This window comes from Protopterus annectens, chromosome 4.part1 (assembly GCF_019279795.1).
Source record: "Protopterus annectens isolate FY-2018-M chromosome 4.part1, PAN1.0, whole genome shotgun sequence".
NCBI classification, from domain to species: Eukaryota; Metazoa; Chordata; order Ceratodontiformes; family Protopteridae; genus Protopterus; species Protopterus annectens.
This window is the reverse complement of record NC_056734.1, coordinates 664,002,586-664,020,398: the sequence shown is the minus strand read 5'-3', so window position 1 is coordinate 664,020,398 and position 17,813 is coordinate 664,002,586. Positions and strand designations below refer to the sequence as shown.

Here is a 17,813-nt window from a genome sequence, read left to right as displayed (position 1 = left end):
CATAATCATCTTAGTGCCTCCTCCCCCAGTTTGGCTATGGTATTCTACCCATATGTTAGGACTGCAGATGCATCCTTGAAGGACATAGTACAGTTTTGTACCTACCATAAATGTAGATGTCCGAGTATGCATCTGCAGTCAGGATTACCCACCCTCCTTCCCCTCTGTGGTACTCCTAGGGTATTTGCCCATCTTGTAGCTAGCTGGGGGAATCTATTATGGTGTATTTGTTTGTATATATGTATATACAAGTTTATATTGTTTGCTCTCTACTGTTTGGAATCATTTGCATTTATCCAAATTTAGGCTTCCTAGAGGGCACCTGGCATCGGGGGCAAGAAACACTGAGGAAAATGGCGTCGGCTGATGCCTTTATACCCGAAGAACTGCAGCTATGACGTCGGGTGAAGTGCGACACCAGCCGAGGCCAGACCCAGATTTTGGAATCCGGCCGACCGAAGGGCTGCCTGACGACAGGACAACCCATTTGTAAGGACTGCAGATGCATTCCTATCGGACATCTACATTTATGGTAGGTACAAAACTGTACTTTCTTTGTGTTTCACTGTTGCAGTCATTACATTAGGGTAATCTGCTGGCAGGTTGCCCTCAGCCTGAATAACAAAGTCTTGGGCCCTGTGTCGGTTGCTGTCTCCTCTTCCATGACGTCAGGGGTATAAAACATGCAGCCGACGCCATTTTATTCAGTCTTTCTTGCAGCGCGGTGCCCAAAGCAGAAGCAAGTTCGCAAGTGCCGGTCATCCGACTCCTGAAATTTTCACATTCGAGTTTCATAACCAAAATCTTCAAATTAAAGCTAAGTACCCCGTTGGGGAAACTTTTACTTGCTCCTTACCGATGCATTACTTGTGGGGAAGCAAATACATCATAAGGATTTTCATTTGTACTGTATTCCTAGCCTAGGCCCAGATCATAACGTGCCTTGCTGTCGGTTTTGTGCTAGATTTAACCAACACACTATTAAGCGTCTGTATAGTTTTGCTTCTAAATATTTTGGATCAAGATTTAATTATCCTGAAATGTAGTCTGTTAGCTATCTGACTACCGGAGTTCACAAAAAAACGCAAAGAAAAAGACGAGACAGACCGTTGAGGTCCAAAACCGACAACGAAGCTTCTCCTAAGCCAGTCGCCGGTTCACCAGTACTCAGTGAGGCGCTTTCGCAACCCCTGATACCCGCTAATTTTGAGTCACAAGCCTCTACTGTGACCCTTTCGGAGTCCGGTATGCCACGAGATTCTCAGAGTATTGTACCCGCAGATGTCTCTCCCTTGGATGGCTCCGGAGCCGCTGAGCAGGCACCGGCTTCTGAGGGTATTTTCAGGCCTCAACATTTTTATATAAAACAGACACCAGTCTCAAAAACAAGGTCAAAAGCATCTTTGTCTAAAAAACCGACGCAAGAGCCACGTGCCCAGGCCCCTATGCCTAAAAAAGAGATGATCAAAATGGCTGAGGACTTAATTACCTTGATCAGGGGTTCCCAAACCCCCCCCCCCCCCTGCTATGTGGCCTAGGCAAGGCACTGATTATGAATCTTCAGATCAGGTTTCCATTTCTTCTGATCAGGAATTTTCCATTCCACCTTATGAGGATTCTGATGCAGAGGAATCCATCCCATCTGAATCTCCTCCAGAGGATTACTCTTTTGGAGAAACTTTGCATACTTTAAGGGAACATTTTCACTGGGAGAGTCGGGACTTCTCTGAATCAAGAAAAGAGGCATAGGGATTTCCTTCTTCCTCAGCATAGGCCTTTGGCTATACCTCCTGTATTAGACATTGTTGATGTGTTTTCGGAATCAAGCATGGCTCCTGATTCCCTACTTATGGCTCCTAGTAAGCCAGACAGATATTACATGGTTCCTGACTCCCACAAATTTCTATTCAAAATCCTGCTGCTGGCCCTGAGACTATTTGACAGGGTTCCGAGGGTGTTAAGGGCTCTACAGCAAAAAATCCTACCCCCTCTGATAGAGATTCCAGGGCGCTGGATAGATGGGGAAAGAAGGTTTATACGTCTGCTACCTTGGCAATCAGAGCCTTAAACTGCCATTTTCATATGCTTAAATATCAACAGCATGTTATGGGCCTACTGAAACAGAAAATGATGTTGATTTCTGATTGTGTGGAAAATAGAGTTACAAGAATTATTGCATTCAGGACAGGTTGGAAAGCATATTTTGCAATGTGGTTTTGATTCCTTGGAGGCCTCTTTGCAGGGCCGCAGTTATTGGATCTGTGATTAGAAGGCATGCCTGGCTCAAGGAGCAAAGTCTGCCTGATCATGTTAAAGCTAAATTGTTGGATGCCCCCTTGCAGCATGACACTCTGGTAATAAGGCAGAAGAGGTTTTAAAGAAAATGGAAGACAAAGCTAAATCTATGCAAACTGTAAAAGATTTCTTGCAAGTGCAGCCACCCAGGTTCAGTAGGCACTGGTCTACTAAAAATTGGTCCTTTCCTGTGTCCAACAGAGCCACTCAAGGCAAATTGAGGCACTCAAAAGGCTCCAGATACCAATCGCAGGGTTCTTACAGGTCAAAGCAATGGGGAGCCTCCACCTCCAAATCTGGAGGAAACAAAGGACAACCCTACAGTAAGAAATCTCAATGACTTTCCCCTACCATCAAGCACTTATCTTTTGGCAGCCCCCTTGGGGGGGAAAACTAGCATTTCATGCTCAAAATAGGCAGTTAATTACCCAGGACAAGTGGGTATTGAACATAGTATCCCAGGGGTACAGATTTCATTTCCATACTTTGCCAATTGCAAACGGATGGCCAGATCTGCCACACAATCAGTGGGCAGAGGCTCAGAAACTAATTATGTCCCTCATGGAAATGAGGGCTATTCAACCAGTACCAAAAAAGGAAAAAGGACAAGGTTTTTATTCAAGACTTTTCCTGGTACCCAGAAAAGACAATTCTTTGCGTCCAGTACTGGATTTATCGATTTTGAACACGGTCCTGGACATTCCAAAATTCAAAATGCTGACTTTACAACAGCTACTGCCTATGCTGGGCAGAAACTCTTGGATGTTAAGTTGTCTGTCTCGCCTTCATTCTTGCTGGTTGGGTTCGGAGCCGATCCTCGGCTCCGACTCGGCCATCTTCAAAAGCTCGAGAGCAGTTTACTGGCTCGAGGCCACCCCATATCCCATGATGCCTGGTGCTAGATACCCAGATCTCATTTGCCGCTTCTGCTGCGAGGTTGTCTTACTGTCTCAGGTCGTATATTTTCATTGTTTTATCTGTATTTTTGATAAAAACTGTTAGGGTTTTTACTGTAGATTGTTAGTTGTAGTTACAACCTTTCTTAGTATATCTTTGTTGTACCTATAATTTCCTTCCAGCAGCTTCCCATGTCTCGCATGATTATGATCACAGAAGCGTGCAAAAAGCACCTTGCATGGGGGATGGTCTCCACATCAGTGTCCCAGGGCAGACCATTTGTACTTCCCCCTCCAGTTGCTACGGTGACCACGGACGCCTCCCTGATCGGGTGGGGGGGCATTATCAGGGCAGAACAGTCCAAGGCACCTGGCAACCTCACGAGTACCATCTGCATATAAATGTCTTGGAGAATGAGGGCCATGCTTTTAGCATTGCAAGCTCTTCAGGACTCTCTTCCTACTGGGACCATTGCAATTCAAATGGACAATGTTAGTAGTGTGGTACATCAACAAGCAGGGCAGAACCAAATCCTACCCCATATGTCGAGAAGCACTCAGACTCAGGCAGTGGGCGCTCTCTTCGCAATGGTTTCTGATCGCAACGCACATCCCTGGGAGGTCCAACGTCATAGCAGACAGGCTGAGCAGAGCAATTCTCATGCCTCACGAGTGGTCTCTGAATCAGGTAGTTGCGGACCAAATCTTCCGCAAATGGGGCCAACCTTGCTGCGACCTTTTTGCCACCCCCTTCAACAGCAAGTGCAGCAATTTCTTCTCTCTCCTTCCACTTCCCGGACATTCCACCAGAGACGCTCTAGTCCACGATTGGTCTCAGGGACTTCTTTATGCATTCCTTCCATTTCCCTTTATGCATTCCCTCCGTTTCCCCTAATCCCGAAGCTAATACAGAAAGCTACCATATTGGGCTGCAAAATGATCCTCATTGCCCCTTACTGGCCTCGACAAGTATGGTTTCCGTTCCTGCATCATCTTCTTGAGGAGCCTTGGACTCTGGACCTAGTTCCAGACCTTCTGATCCATCAATCGGGCGGGCTGCACCAATCCCTGCAATCTCTCCAGCTCACTGCTTGGTTGCTCCACTTCCAACTTTAGCCAGGCTTCCTGATATCTCCCCCTCTGTGTGCGAAATTGTTTTATCATCGCACAAGTCTACGACTAGAAAAACTTGCGCTAGTAAGTGGAAACGTTTTTCTTCCTGGGCAGAGGCTAAGAGTATAGACCCCTTTTCAGCCCCTGTACACCACATTTTGGAATTTCTTGCAGAACTCTTTCATGCTGGGTCCGCTTCCGCTACAATTAGAGTTCAGTTAGCTGCAATTTCAGATTTTCACATTGGCCTGTCGGAAAATAATATGTCTCATAAGCTATGTAAAGCCTTTCTCAAAGGGACCACTCTGCTCAGGCCTCCAGTGAGAGATCCTCCACCTCCGTGGGATCTAAATGTGATTTTAGCTTCTCTAAATTTGCCCCCCTTCAAACCTGCAGCATCTTATTCCTTGAAGTTTTTATCTTGGAAAACCCTCTTTCTGGTAGCTATTACTTCAGCCAGAAGAGTTTCGGAACTTCAGGCTCTTTGTATCCGTCCTCCATACCTAGTGTTCCACAAGGACAGGGTTGCTCTCAGGACTAATCCTTCCTTCCTAAGATCTCTTCAGAGAATAACTTAAATCATAGACCTTCCTGTGTTTTTTCCCAACCACTCCAACAGGGCGGAATATAAATTGCATCAGTTAGATGTTCACAGGCAACTACTCTTTTATTTGCATAGAACTAAGGACATCAGGAAATCGGACCAACTTTTCCTTTCTTATGCTGAGGGTAAACAAGGTCTTCCAGTCTCAAAAGTAACCTTGTCCAGGTGGTTGACTACTATCATCACATTTATCTATCAACTGAGGAATAAAGAATTGCCTGTTAAACCAAAAGGTCACTCCACCAGAGCTTTAGCCACTTCTGTGGCCTTTCAGGCTAGGTTGCCCATGGAATCTATTTGTGCTGCAGCTACGTGGGCCAACCCACATACTTTCATTTCGCATTATAAGTGGATGTGGTTTCCAGGAGCAGAGCTGATTTTGGTTCCACTGTTCTGAAGAGTTTGTTCCGATGAGCCACCCAGGATTTTAGGTGCTAGGGACGCTGTCCCAACCAGCAAGAATGAAGGCGAGATAGACAACTTAACATAAAGAAGTTATGTACCTACCATAACATTCCATGTTAGTTGTCGTCTTCTTTTTCAAGGCCCCACCCTCCATCCCCCTATCCTAGTAGACCGAGAAGAGTTCCTTATGGTTTTTCACTGGCTGAGTCTTGTCTGGCTATTCCTTTCTGCCTAGTAGCCTCTCTGGTAGGGTTTACACATTCCAGGATAGGATTCTTTCCTTATTATGTCTGCAGTTAGACTTACCAAACGAGATCTGGGTATCTAGCGCCAGGCATCGTGGGATATGGGGTGGCCTCGAGCCAGTAAACAGCTCTCGAGCTTTTGAAGATGGCCGAGTCGGAGCCGAGGATCGGCTCCGAACCCAGCCAGCAAGAAAGAAGGCGAGAAGAAGACAACTAACATGGAACGTTATGGTAGGTACATAACTTCTTTTTAGTGACTCTAGACCTAAAAGAGGCATACCTGCATATCCCAGTAAGGGAATCATGCAGAAGATACCTCCGCTTCAAGGCAGGTTTTTTGCATTACCAATTCTCTGCACTGCCCTTTGGCTTATCTACTGCGCCCAGGGTCTTTACAAAAGTGCCTGGCACCAGTAATTGCATTCTGCAGACAAAGAGGCATAAAAATTTATCCTTATCTGGACAACTGTCACATTCAAGCAGAGGACAAGGACACACTTCAACATCTGGCATTTGTAAAAAGGCTTCTAACATGCCTAGGGCACACAATAAACGAAAAGAAATCCCAACTGGTACCGTCTCAAATAATTACATTCCTGGGTGCAAGCTTGAATACAACTGCCCAGATGGCTTACCTTACGCCAGACAAACAAAGGCAACTGACAATATACTTCAAACAAATGGCAACAAAATCCCAGTTATCTGCAAGACAAATTCTGCAGGCTTTGGGGTTCATGGCATCCTGCATTCTCCTAATTCCATATGCAAGACTGCATATGAGGAAACTTCAGTGGTACCTAAAAAGTTTATGGAGCCAGCATTGTCACAGTCTGGAAACAATGATTCCTCTCATTCCCTGCCTACAACAGGAGTTTCTTTGGTGGGTGGAGACATGTCACCAAAACAAGGGACTGTCATTCACTGTACCCCCTGCCACCCAAACCCTAACTACAGACGCATCAGACTGTGCTTGGGGTGCCCACCTAGTGGGGAGATACATTCAGGGCAAATGGAGCCCAAAACAACTGCATCTGCATGTCAGCCAGATAGAGATGCTAGCTGTTCAGAATGCTCTGACAGCCTTCAAGGACTTACTTCATCATGGACAACTACTGATAAAGATGGACAACACCATGGTTATGTGGTACATAAACAAGCAGGGGGGTGCACATTCCTACCCCCTTTGCAGACTAGCCATGGCATTGTGGAATACAGCTGTGACTTAACCAAATGCATCTTCAAGCTCAATTCCTGCCAGGAAAACAAAATACTCTGGCAGACGACCTAAGTAGAAATCTTATGGACCCACACGAATGGAAACTGGATCCACAAATCTTCAGCATGTTAACACGGAAATGGGGGAGCCCAGACACAGATCTATTTGCTTTTCCCCAAAATTATCAGCTGGACAAATTCTGCACAAGAATTCATCACAAAGAAGCATGGAAAGTGGATGCCCTATCCTTCAGTTGGAAAAACCTATCAGTCTATGCCTTTCCCCCTCTGCCTCTTCTCTACAAGGTCTTACTAAAAGTCAGATTGGAAAAAACAAAAATGATCCTAGTTGCTCCGGACTGGCCTCGACAACATTGGGTACCCACTTATAAGGAATATGTCTCAGCTTCCCCTTGGTACTTGCCTCAAATACCTCATCTGCTGTTTCAGCAGAACAATCAAACTCTGCACACTCAGCTCCAAACTCTGAACCTTGCAGCATGGCTAATCATTTAATTATTCAAACAACACCTCTCAGTAAATCTGTGATGGATGTCATTTTGGAAGCCAGAAGGCCTAGTACTAGAAAATCTTACGCTGATAAATGGAAGAGATTCTGTGCTTGGAACCAAGCACAATGAACAGACACAGCAAATCCCAATATTCCTCAGATTTACAATATTTGACTGAGATGCTTGACAAGGGCCTATCTTTTCTTCAATAAAATTCCATGCATCTGCCATCTCGGCTCATTACAACACAAAGCCCTCCCCTGTTTTCTCATCCTCTGCTTAAACAGTACCTTAGAGGGGCTAAAAATGTAAGGCGTCCCAGAAGATCACCAACTCCTGCATGGTACCTCAATTTTGTGCTGGAAAAACTCACCCTCCCTCCTTTTGAACCAGCAGCTACTGCGGATATAAAATTTCTATGTTGGAAAAAAGTTTTTCTCTTGGCAGTCACTTCAGCAAGAAGGGTTTCAGAACTACAGGCTCTCATGGCTGTGGAGCCTTTTATTACATTTTACCCAGACAGGGTGTCTCTCAGGACCAATCCTTCTTTTATGCCTAAGGTGGTATCCAATGTTGTTCTTAACCAGACAGTTCACCTGCCACCTTTTTACCCAAATCCGCAGAACAAGGGAGAGAGGAGTCTGCACTCATTGGACGTACACAGACAACTAAGATTCTTCTTGAACAGGACCAAATCCCTAAGAAAGTCTGAGCAACTACTGGTAGCATGTACTATAGGGTCAGAGGGGAAGGCTATATCAAAGCAGACTATTTCTAAGTGGATAAGCCACTGCATTTGTTTCTGCTTCCTGCACCATGGTAAACCTGTGCCCAAGGGGGATCAGATCTCATTCCACCAGGGCTGCCTCTACCTCAGCCGCTTTTCTCAGATGGTTCCAACCAAAGACATTCTAGAGGCTGCTACTTGGAGCTCTGTTCATTTGCCACTGCAGTTCTGCAGGGCCTTATAGCCGCTCCTAATGCTGTTTAGCTCCGTCCTCCCAGCCATAGCTTTGGTATTCTATCCAAATGTAATGACTGCAACAGTGAAACATGAAGAACATAGTACAGTTGTGTACACTTACCAAAAATGTACCTGTTCGAGTGTACTCAGTTTCAGTCCGGGTTACCCACCATCCCCCTTTTTTCTATACCTTTTCTTTCCTTCACTATATACTAAAGCCTTTGTGGTGTATTTGCTGTTGGATGAAGGCTATATATATATATATATATATATATATATATATATATATATATATATATATATATATATATATATATATATTTTTTTTTTTTTTTTTTTTTTTTGCTCCCCATTTGGGGGGCACCTGACATCTGGGGCAAGAAAAACTGAATAAAATGGACGTCGGCTGCACGTTTTATACCCCTGATGACCTGACGTCATGGAAGAGAAGACAGCAACCAATGCATGTCCCAAGACATTGTTATTCACGCTGACTGAGGGCAGCCTACCAGCAGATTACCCTAATGTAATGACTGCAGCAGTGAATACACTCGAACATCTACATTTATGGTAAGTGTACACAACTGTACTTTCTGAGGCCTGTGTGTGCAGATGTCACATTTATGGTCCCTGGTTTATGTTCCTGCGTCTGACATTCCACGCACCTACAGCAGCCAGGCTTAAGCTTTTGTATAGGAGCCGAATTCGGGTTGCCTGAGGCGGGAAATCCCACAGTATGAATACTGTAACATGGAAGATTTTCCACAACTATTCTATAACCATAGATGTCCTTTTCTTCCATGTTGCAGTATTCCTTCCCACCCACCTAACCCCCTTCTCTATTCTCTCTCATTATTGACCTGTTTTAGGTCTCCTGGTGGTTATACCCTACCCTACCCTACCCTATGACCAGTTTAACCACCAAATGGCTCTTTGATCCTTTGGATGACATCGCTTGCTACTCTATTTCGATAGTCCTGCTGGTCTTTGAAGTTCTGAGGTCTGTGCATGCAGATGTCACATTTAAGGCCCCTGGTTTATGGCCATATGTGTGAAGTCCCACGCAACTACAACAACCAAGTTGAAGATTTTGTATAGGAGCCGATGTTCGGGTCACCTGAGGTGGGAAATTCCACACCAAGAATACTGTGACTTGGAAAAGGACATCTGTGGTTGTGGTAAGATTTTACACAACTATTCTTTCTCCTTCCTTTGGCCTCATCTAGTTTACCCCCCTTTGGATTCTGGATCCAGATCCATACCTCCTGTCTCACCCAACATATATGACTCATCTGGACATTTCAGGTCTCAAATTAACTGTATGGTGTCTCCAATTCCATTGATAGCCAGATAGTCAATACTCTCTTCCCCAGTGTGCCATGTTATTTTATCATCTCACAAGGCTTCTACCAGGAAGATCTACCAGAGCAAATGGAAATGATTTGCTGTTTGGGCACAACTGCATGACATGGACTCCTTATCAGCACCAGTATACAAGATCCTTGAATTCTTGACTTCCATTTTCATTGACGGGACTAGTCCTTCTACAAGTAAAGTTCAGCTAGTTTTCACTTTGGAGTTGATAATTCTACCTTAGCATCTTCACGTCTTTGTAAAGCCTTTATGAAAGGAGCCTTTTTACTAAAGCTGCCTTTCTAGGATTTACTCCACCATGGGATCTTACGATAATGTTACAGGCCCTAACTCTTGAGACCTTTTGAACCTGCAGTGAAATGTGAGTTGTGGTGATTGACTTGAAAACAATTTTTCTCATAGCCATAGCATCGGTTAACTGTGTCAGAACTGCAGTCTTTATCTTCTAAGCCTCATTATTTAATTTTTCACAAGGATAGTGTATCTTTAAGAACCAGCCCTACCTTCCTTCCTAAGGTGGTGTCAGGTTCTAGCATTAATCAAGCCATTCATCTTCTGGTATTCTTTCCAAAGGTCTCTTAACAAAGGCAAGTACATGTTGCACTTATTGGATGTTCATAGACAATTGTGTTTCTATTTGCACAGATGTAAGAAATTTAGGAAATCTGACCAATTGTTTGTATCCTCTTCAGAAACCAAATTGCATCAACCAGTTTCGAAAGTAAGTCAAGATGGGTGACTGACTGTATTTCCTTCTTAGAGAACAAGCTGGGTTTGGTCCTTCCTAAACCCTTAAAAGCCCATTCAACCAGGTCCATGTCTACTTCATCAGATTTCCTGTCCGTCACTTCCATGGATGATATTTATGCAAATACAACTTGGGCTAACCCTCATACCTTTAGGGTCTATATTATAACAACGAATGATCAAATGATCAAACATTGTTATATCGAACTCTAAAGTTCGAATTCACAAAACATCAAACAACCAGAACAGCGATCCCCCTCCGGGGAAAAAAAATCACTGTTTTCAAAAAAAAAAGACATTAAAACATTGCATAAAGTAAGGGGCTGTCCCCCCCACACCCCCCTACTTAAATATACCAACTCTGAGATCGCACTACAGTGCCGAAAATGACAGTTACGGAAGTGGCCAAGCGACTTCTTTCCCAGGGAAAGAATTTGATTGTATGCTGCTTCATTTTGCCTTTTCGACATTTCAAGTTCGACCAAGATGCATTCAACAAAATGTGTCTTCAGTCATCTGATAGGAATCCTACCTTTATTACTCAGTACAAATTGGAACTGGTCTCAAGAGGAAGAGCAGCCTTTCGCTATACAGTACTTAGGAATATCCTTCCTTAGTCCACCTGGGATTTAGGTAACTGGGGACTCTGTCCCATATGTTGAGGAATGAATGAAAATTGACAAAATCAGATAAAGAAGTTATGTACTCACCATAACTTTTCCATCTGTGTTGTCCATTTTCATTCTTCAACTACCCTCCCTCCAACCCCCTACCATGTTTCTTTAACTTCTGGTACAGCAGGAGAGTGTATCAGGAACAAAGTTCCCTTTCCTTTGATCTCCAAGAAGTGATTTTTCATAGTATGTAAAATATAGCAGTATTTCGCTGTAGGGAGCTGCAAACAAGTTCTGGAGAAGGAGAGTGACAACATGATAAGGGAGGAGCTCGAGAGTTTGTGGGTTCCACAAGCTGTAGAACAGCAGCTGAGTCAGACTCAAGCCCATATGAGGCAGAATTTTAGACAACACAGATGGAACGTTATGGTGGGTACATAACTTTTTTTTTCTGAATGCTGTTAAAAGCTTAAATGTGTAACTACTACTTAAGGAAGTAAAGTGAACTGTTTACTTAAATGATTTTTTTAAACAAATTTAAGCTGCTTTTCTAATGCAGCAGTTGGTGAGCTTGTTTTCTGCTAGAACTGATACCACTTTACAAATTACTAGCTATCCTGCCAGATAAAAAATGCATTACATTCAGAAAAAGTGTTTCTAAGTAGCTTTTAATGGAATTTGTTTATAGTTGTAGTAAAGGTATTCAATTTGTTTGCATACAGTGAAGGCATTTCTTGCACTGAAATTTGTTAGGGTAGTACTTAGGTTAAAGAACGTTTATTGCCCCCCCTTATTTTATCCAAAGAAGGGAGTGTGTGAATACAAATAAAATAACTCAAGCAACATTACATTATTTTATCATTAGGCAACATTACTTTATTTTCCTCCGTTATTAACCATTCAGGACTTAGATCTGTTGTTTAATAGTATTTTGTTTTTACGTTGACAGAGCTTATAACACTGCAGTTATTGAAACTTTGGTGTTACGAAGCACTGCAGTTCATTGCAAAGTAAGGAATCCATTATATGCCAAAATAACATTTTTTTGTGTGCTTTATTTTTTAGGTATGCCTCCACCTGGACCTCGTCCAGCTGTGCCACCCATGACCCAGGCACAGCCTGTAACAGCTCCTGGATTAATCAATCGGCCTCCAGGTCTTGTAGCAGCAACATCTAGTTCACAGCCTCCTGTTACTAAACCTCTGTTTCCCAGTGCAGGACAGGTATGTTGATCAGAAGTGGCATTTGGCTTAACATGAAGACTGGTTTTGCCCATTTTAGTGAGAATTTTAAACATTTAACTCCTTGATTTGTATGTGACCATACTCTGTGCAGAAAACCAGAGTTGCCATGTAGCCTGGAAGAGCATACTCATCTTTACAGAGCATCCCCTTGTCTCCTGGAGTGAGTATGTTTATCATTAATTTTGTGTGTCTACAACAGTTAACTTACTAAAAATCCAGGTTGCATACTAAGCTCTGTTTTGTAGATGTTCGTTGTAGTCACAGTTGATCTAACTTAGTTTTGGGAGTACCTGCTTGCAGGAGTCCATATTCAGCCCCAATATGTGACAATTTCACCATCCCCAGCTGGCTGGCTGGTGGATGCCGTCTTTTCCTACCTGATGTCAGTGACATAAAGGAGTTGTCAGCCAGGTCCATAATGATATTTTTTTTCTTTGCATGATGTCATTCTGATGCAGAATGCTTTCAGTTGCATTGTCAGTTCATTGGTCAGGCCAGAGACAAGAGACTTGTCAAAGAGTACCCTCTTGGGGATCCTTTTTTTTTATTCACTTCTGTTGGGAGTTTCTGCTATTATGTCAGTTAAGGTTGGTCATTGCATTACTTGTGGAAAACTAATTCTGCACAGGGACTTTGATTCATGATGTTCTTCGTGTTTCACTGTTGCAGTCATCACATTTGGGTTATCTACTTGCAGTAGCCCTCAGTCGGCCTGATTATCAAAGTCTTCGGTCCTGCTTTGGTTGCTGTCTCATCTTCGGTGACGTCAGGTAGTCAGGGGTATAAAGCATGCAGCCGACGCCATTACCCCAGTCTTTCTTGCCGTGCGGTGCCCGAAGCAGAAGCAGTTCGTAAGTGCCGGTCGGCCGACTCCTGAAATTTTCATTTTCGAGTTTCAGAACTGAAGTCTTTAACTAAAAGCTAAGTACCCCGTTGGGGAAACTTTTTCTTGCTCTAAACCGATGTCAGTAAAAGTCAGTAATTGTGTTTCTTGTGGAAAGCAAATGCCTCATAAAGATTTTCATTCGTACTGTATTCCTTGCCTAGGCCCTGACCATGACGTACTCCACTGTCGGTTTTGTGCCTTATTTAAACAACAAACTATTCGTCGTCGGTATATTTATGCTTCTAAAATTTTTGGTACTCTGTTCAATTATCCAGATATGTCTTTGGTAAGCCACCCGACTACCGACATTCCGAAAAAACGCAAAGATAAAGACAGAGACAGGCCGCCTAGGTCCATAGCTGCCAACGACACTTCTCCTAAGCTTGTCACCAGTTCGCTGGTATTCAGTGAGGCGCTTATGCAGCCCCTGATACCCGCTACTTCAGATTCGCAGGCCACTACTTAGATCCATTCGAAGTCCGGTATGCTGCAAGATGTTTCAACTGTGGAACCTGCAGATGTCTCTACCTTGGATGAGTCCGGAGCCGCTGTGCAGGCACTGATTTCTGAGGGTGGATTCAGGCCTACTGACTTGCATATTAAACAGACTCCATCTTCTTCTTCAAGGCCTAAAACTCGAAGCATGCCTAGAAAACAGACACCAACAGCGCATGGTCAGGCCTCTATGCCTAAAAAACAAATGATAAGAATGGCTGAAGACCTTACTACTTTAATCAGGGGAAGCCAACCTTCCCCCTCTAAGAGACCTAGGACTGAATTTGCTTATGATACTTCTGATCAGGATTCTGAAATTTCCGTTTTCTCTGATGACCAGAATTTACCCTTATCTACCTTTGAGGATTCTGATGCAGAGGAGTCTATTCCCTCTGCTTCCCCCCAGAGGATTTCATCTTTTGGTGAAACCTTGCATACTCTTGGGGAGCATTTTCGCTGGGAAAGCCAGGATTACTCTGATTCTAAGAGGCTTAGGGATTTCTTACTCCTGCCCCAACATAGGCCTTTAGCTATCCCTCCTGTACTAGACATTGTTGATGATGCCTTTTCGGAATCTAGCTTGGCCCCTGACTCTTTACCTCCTGCTCCCAGAAAACCTGATAGATATTACAGGGTTCCTGACTCTCACAAGTTCCTTTTTAAAAATCCTACTGTGGATCCTGAGACTATTTCACAGGGACCCAAGGGCATTAAGGCTACTACTGCCAAAAATCCTACCTCCTCTGATAGAGATTCCAAGGCACTGGATAGATGGGGTAAGAAGGTTTACACTTCTGCAACTTTGGCCATTAGGGCCTTGAATTGCCAGTTTCATATGTTAAAGTGTCAACAGCATATTATTGGATTGCTTAAACAGAAAATGATGTTGATTCCTGACTGTGCTGAAAATAAGGATTTGCAGGATTTAATGCATTATGCACTAATACACTGAAAAGTTGGAAAACATACTTTGCAATGTGGTTTTGACTCACTAGAGGCATCTTGCAGGGCTGCTGTCACTGGGTCTGTACTTAGAAGACATGCTTGGCTTAAGGAGCAATCGGTGCCAGATCATGTTAAAGCTAAATTGCTGGATGCTCCCTTAAATCAGGACCGCCTGTTTGGCAACAAAGCAGAAGTAGTACTTAAAAAGATGGAGTAAAAAGCTAAATCTATGCAAACTGTTAAAGATTTCCTACAGGTACAGCCTCCAAAATTTAGTAAGCATTGGCCCTCTAAGAATTGTTTTTTCCCTTTTCCAGGCCTTTTCTGTCCAAACCCAGAACCAGCAGAACACCCAGGCTTCAGTGCCAGGGTGCGCACAGGACTAAGCAGTGGGGTCTTCCACTTCCAAATCATGGAGTAGTAAGACCCCCCCCCCCCCGTCTCAGTGATTTAATTTTAAAACTTCCAAGCACTTCTCAACTGACTGCTCCTTTACTGGGAAAGATTGCTCTGCAGGCAAAAAACTGGGAACTCATTACCCAGGACAAATGGGTTTTAAATATAGTTTCCCAAGGATACAGATTTCACTTCCACACGATGTTCATCGTGTTTCACTGTTGCAGTCATTACACTTGGGTTATCCTGCTGGCAGGCTACCCGCAGTCGGCCTGAATTCCAAAGTCCTGGTCCGGCATCTGTTGCTGTCACCTCTTCCCTGACGTCAGTGCACCAGGGGTATATAAGATGCAGTCAACGCCATTTTCTTCAGTCTTTCTTGCCGCGCGGTGCCCGAAGCAAAAGCAGTTCGCAAGTGCTTGTCAACCGATTCCTGAGATTTTCGAAATCGAATTTCAGATCCGAAGTCTTCATTAAAGCTAAGTACCCCGTTGGGGAAACTTTTTTCTTGCTCCAGTCCGATGTCAGAAAAAGTTAACAGTTGTATTTCTTATGGGAAGCAAATACCTCATAAGGATTTTCATTCTTACTGTATTCCTTGCCTAGGCCCTGACCACGATTTTGCTAGTTGTCGGTTTTGTGCTAGATTTAACCAGTGCCCTATTAAGCGTCTGAACGATTTTGCATTTCATTACTTTGGCCGAAGGTTTAATTATATAATGCCGTCTGAACAGCAGACGACCGGAGTTCATAAAAAGCGCAAGGAAAAAGAAAAGGACAGGCATCCGAGGTCCAAAACAGACAAACCCTCCGCTAGGCCAGTCGTCGGTTCTCCGGCGCTTTCGCAGCCCCTGACACCCGCTACCTCAGAGCCACAGGCCGCTTCAGACTCCCACGTGGAGATAACTAGGCCTCTAGATACTCAAGGTATTGGGCCTTTGGAAACTATTCCCTCAGATGGGTCCGGAGCTGCTGAGCAGGCATCGGCTTCTGAGGGTGTTTTCAGACCAACACAGTTGTATATCAAGCCAACTTCAGCTTCCAAGACAAAGACCAAAACAACTTTAAAGACAAAGAAACAAGTACAGCATTCTCCTGGACAGACTTCCATGCCTAAGAAACAGATGCTCAAAATGGCTGAAGACCTAATTACTTTGATCAGGGGTTCCCATCCCCCTCCTGATAAGAGGCCTAGGCAGGACACTGAATATGATTCTTCTGATCAGGTTTCAATTTCTTCTGATTCCTCTTCAGAACAGGGATACTCTCTTCCTCTCTGTGAGGATTCTGATGCTGAAGAATCTATCCCTTTAGCCTTTCCTCATGAGGACTATTCTTTTGGGGAAACCCTGCATACTATGAGGGAGCATTTTCACTGGGAGAGCCAAGATTACTCCGAATCTAAGAAAAGGCTCAGAGATTTTCTTTTACTTCCTCAGTAGAGACCTCTGGCCATTCCACCTGTACTAGACATTGTAGATGATGTATTTTCAGAGTCCGGCCTGTCTCCTGACTTTCCCCCTGCACCCATTAAGCCAAACAGGTACTACAGGGTTCCAGATTCACATAAATTTCTATATAAAAACCCTGCTGCTGACCCATAAACTATATCTCAGGGTCCCAAAGGGGTCAAGGCTTCCACTGCAAAAAAACCATGTTCCTTCTGATAGGGATTCTAGAGCACTGGACAGATGGGGGAAAAAAGTTTACACTTCTGCTACTTTGGCTGTAAGGGCTTTAAATTGTCAGTTTCATATGCTTAAATATCCGCAATACTTAATGTCACAGTTGAAACAGAAAATGTTGACATTCTGAATGTGCTGAAAACAAGGAAATGCAGGATTTATTGCATGCAGCTGAACAAGTGGGAAAGCATACTTTGCGATGTGGTTTTCATTCACTGGAGGCCTCTTGCAGGGCCGCTGTTACAGGCTCTTGTCATTCGAAGGCTTGCTTGGTTAATGGAACAGAATCTGCCTGATCATGTTAAAGCAAAATTATTGGATGCTCCATTACAGCATGATACTTTGTTTGCTGTTAAGGCAGAAGAGGTGTTAAAGAAAATGGACGATAAAGCGAAATCTATGCAGACATTAAAGGATTTTTTACAGGTTCAGCCACCTAGATTTAACAGGAACTGGCCTTCTAAGAATTGGTCCTTTCCTGTGTCAGACAGGCCACAAAGAAGCAGATCTCAGCCCCAAGGCTCATACAGGCCTAAACAATGGGCTGCTCCTACCTCCAAAAGCGGAGAAGACAAGTCACAGCCATATAGGAAACAGTCCCAATGACTTTCCACTGCCAAGGCCGAGCACTTATCTTTTGGCAGCACTTGGGGGGAAAGCTAGCACTTTTTTTCACAAAATTGGCACATGATCACCCAGGACAAATAGGTCTTGAATATAGTTTCTCAAGGCTACAGGTTCCACTTTCGCACTCTTCCAAAGGCAAAAAGTATGCCAGACCTGCCGCACAATCAATGGGCAGAGGCACAAAAGCAAATCTCATCTCTCTTGGACATGAGGGCTGTTCAGCCAGTACCACAGCAAGAGCAGGGACAAGGATTTTACTCAAGACTTTTCTTGGTACCCAGAAAGGATAAAGCTTGGAGACCAATAGTGGACCCGTCTATTCTAAACACTTTTCTGGACATTCCAAAATTCAAAATGTTGACACTACAGCAGCTTCTGCCCATGCTGGGCAAGAAGGCTTGGCTAGTAACTTTGGACTTCACAGAGGCATACCTGCATGTCCCAATCTGACAAAACGTGCAGAAGATACCTCAGATTCATAGCTGGCTCAATGCACTACCAATTCTCTGCACTGCCCTTTGGCTTATGTACTGCGCCCAGGGTCTTCACAA

The 17,813-nt window shown here is 43.9% G+C and overlaps 1 protein-coding gene across 1 annotated transcript in view; it reads left to right on the top strand.

The window, feature by feature from the left end:
* Nucleotides 1-17,813, top strand: part of ZNF207 (zinc finger protein 207) — an 821,234-nt gene that overhangs the window by 474,486 nt on the left and 328,935 nt on the right. The window contains exon 6 of the mRNA XM_044070823.1: nucleotides 12,050-12,207. Coding sequence (XP_043926758.1) covers nucleotides 12,050-12,207 — 158 coding nt within the window. The remainder of the gene's footprint in view (nucleotides 1-12,049; nucleotides 12,208-17,813) is intronic.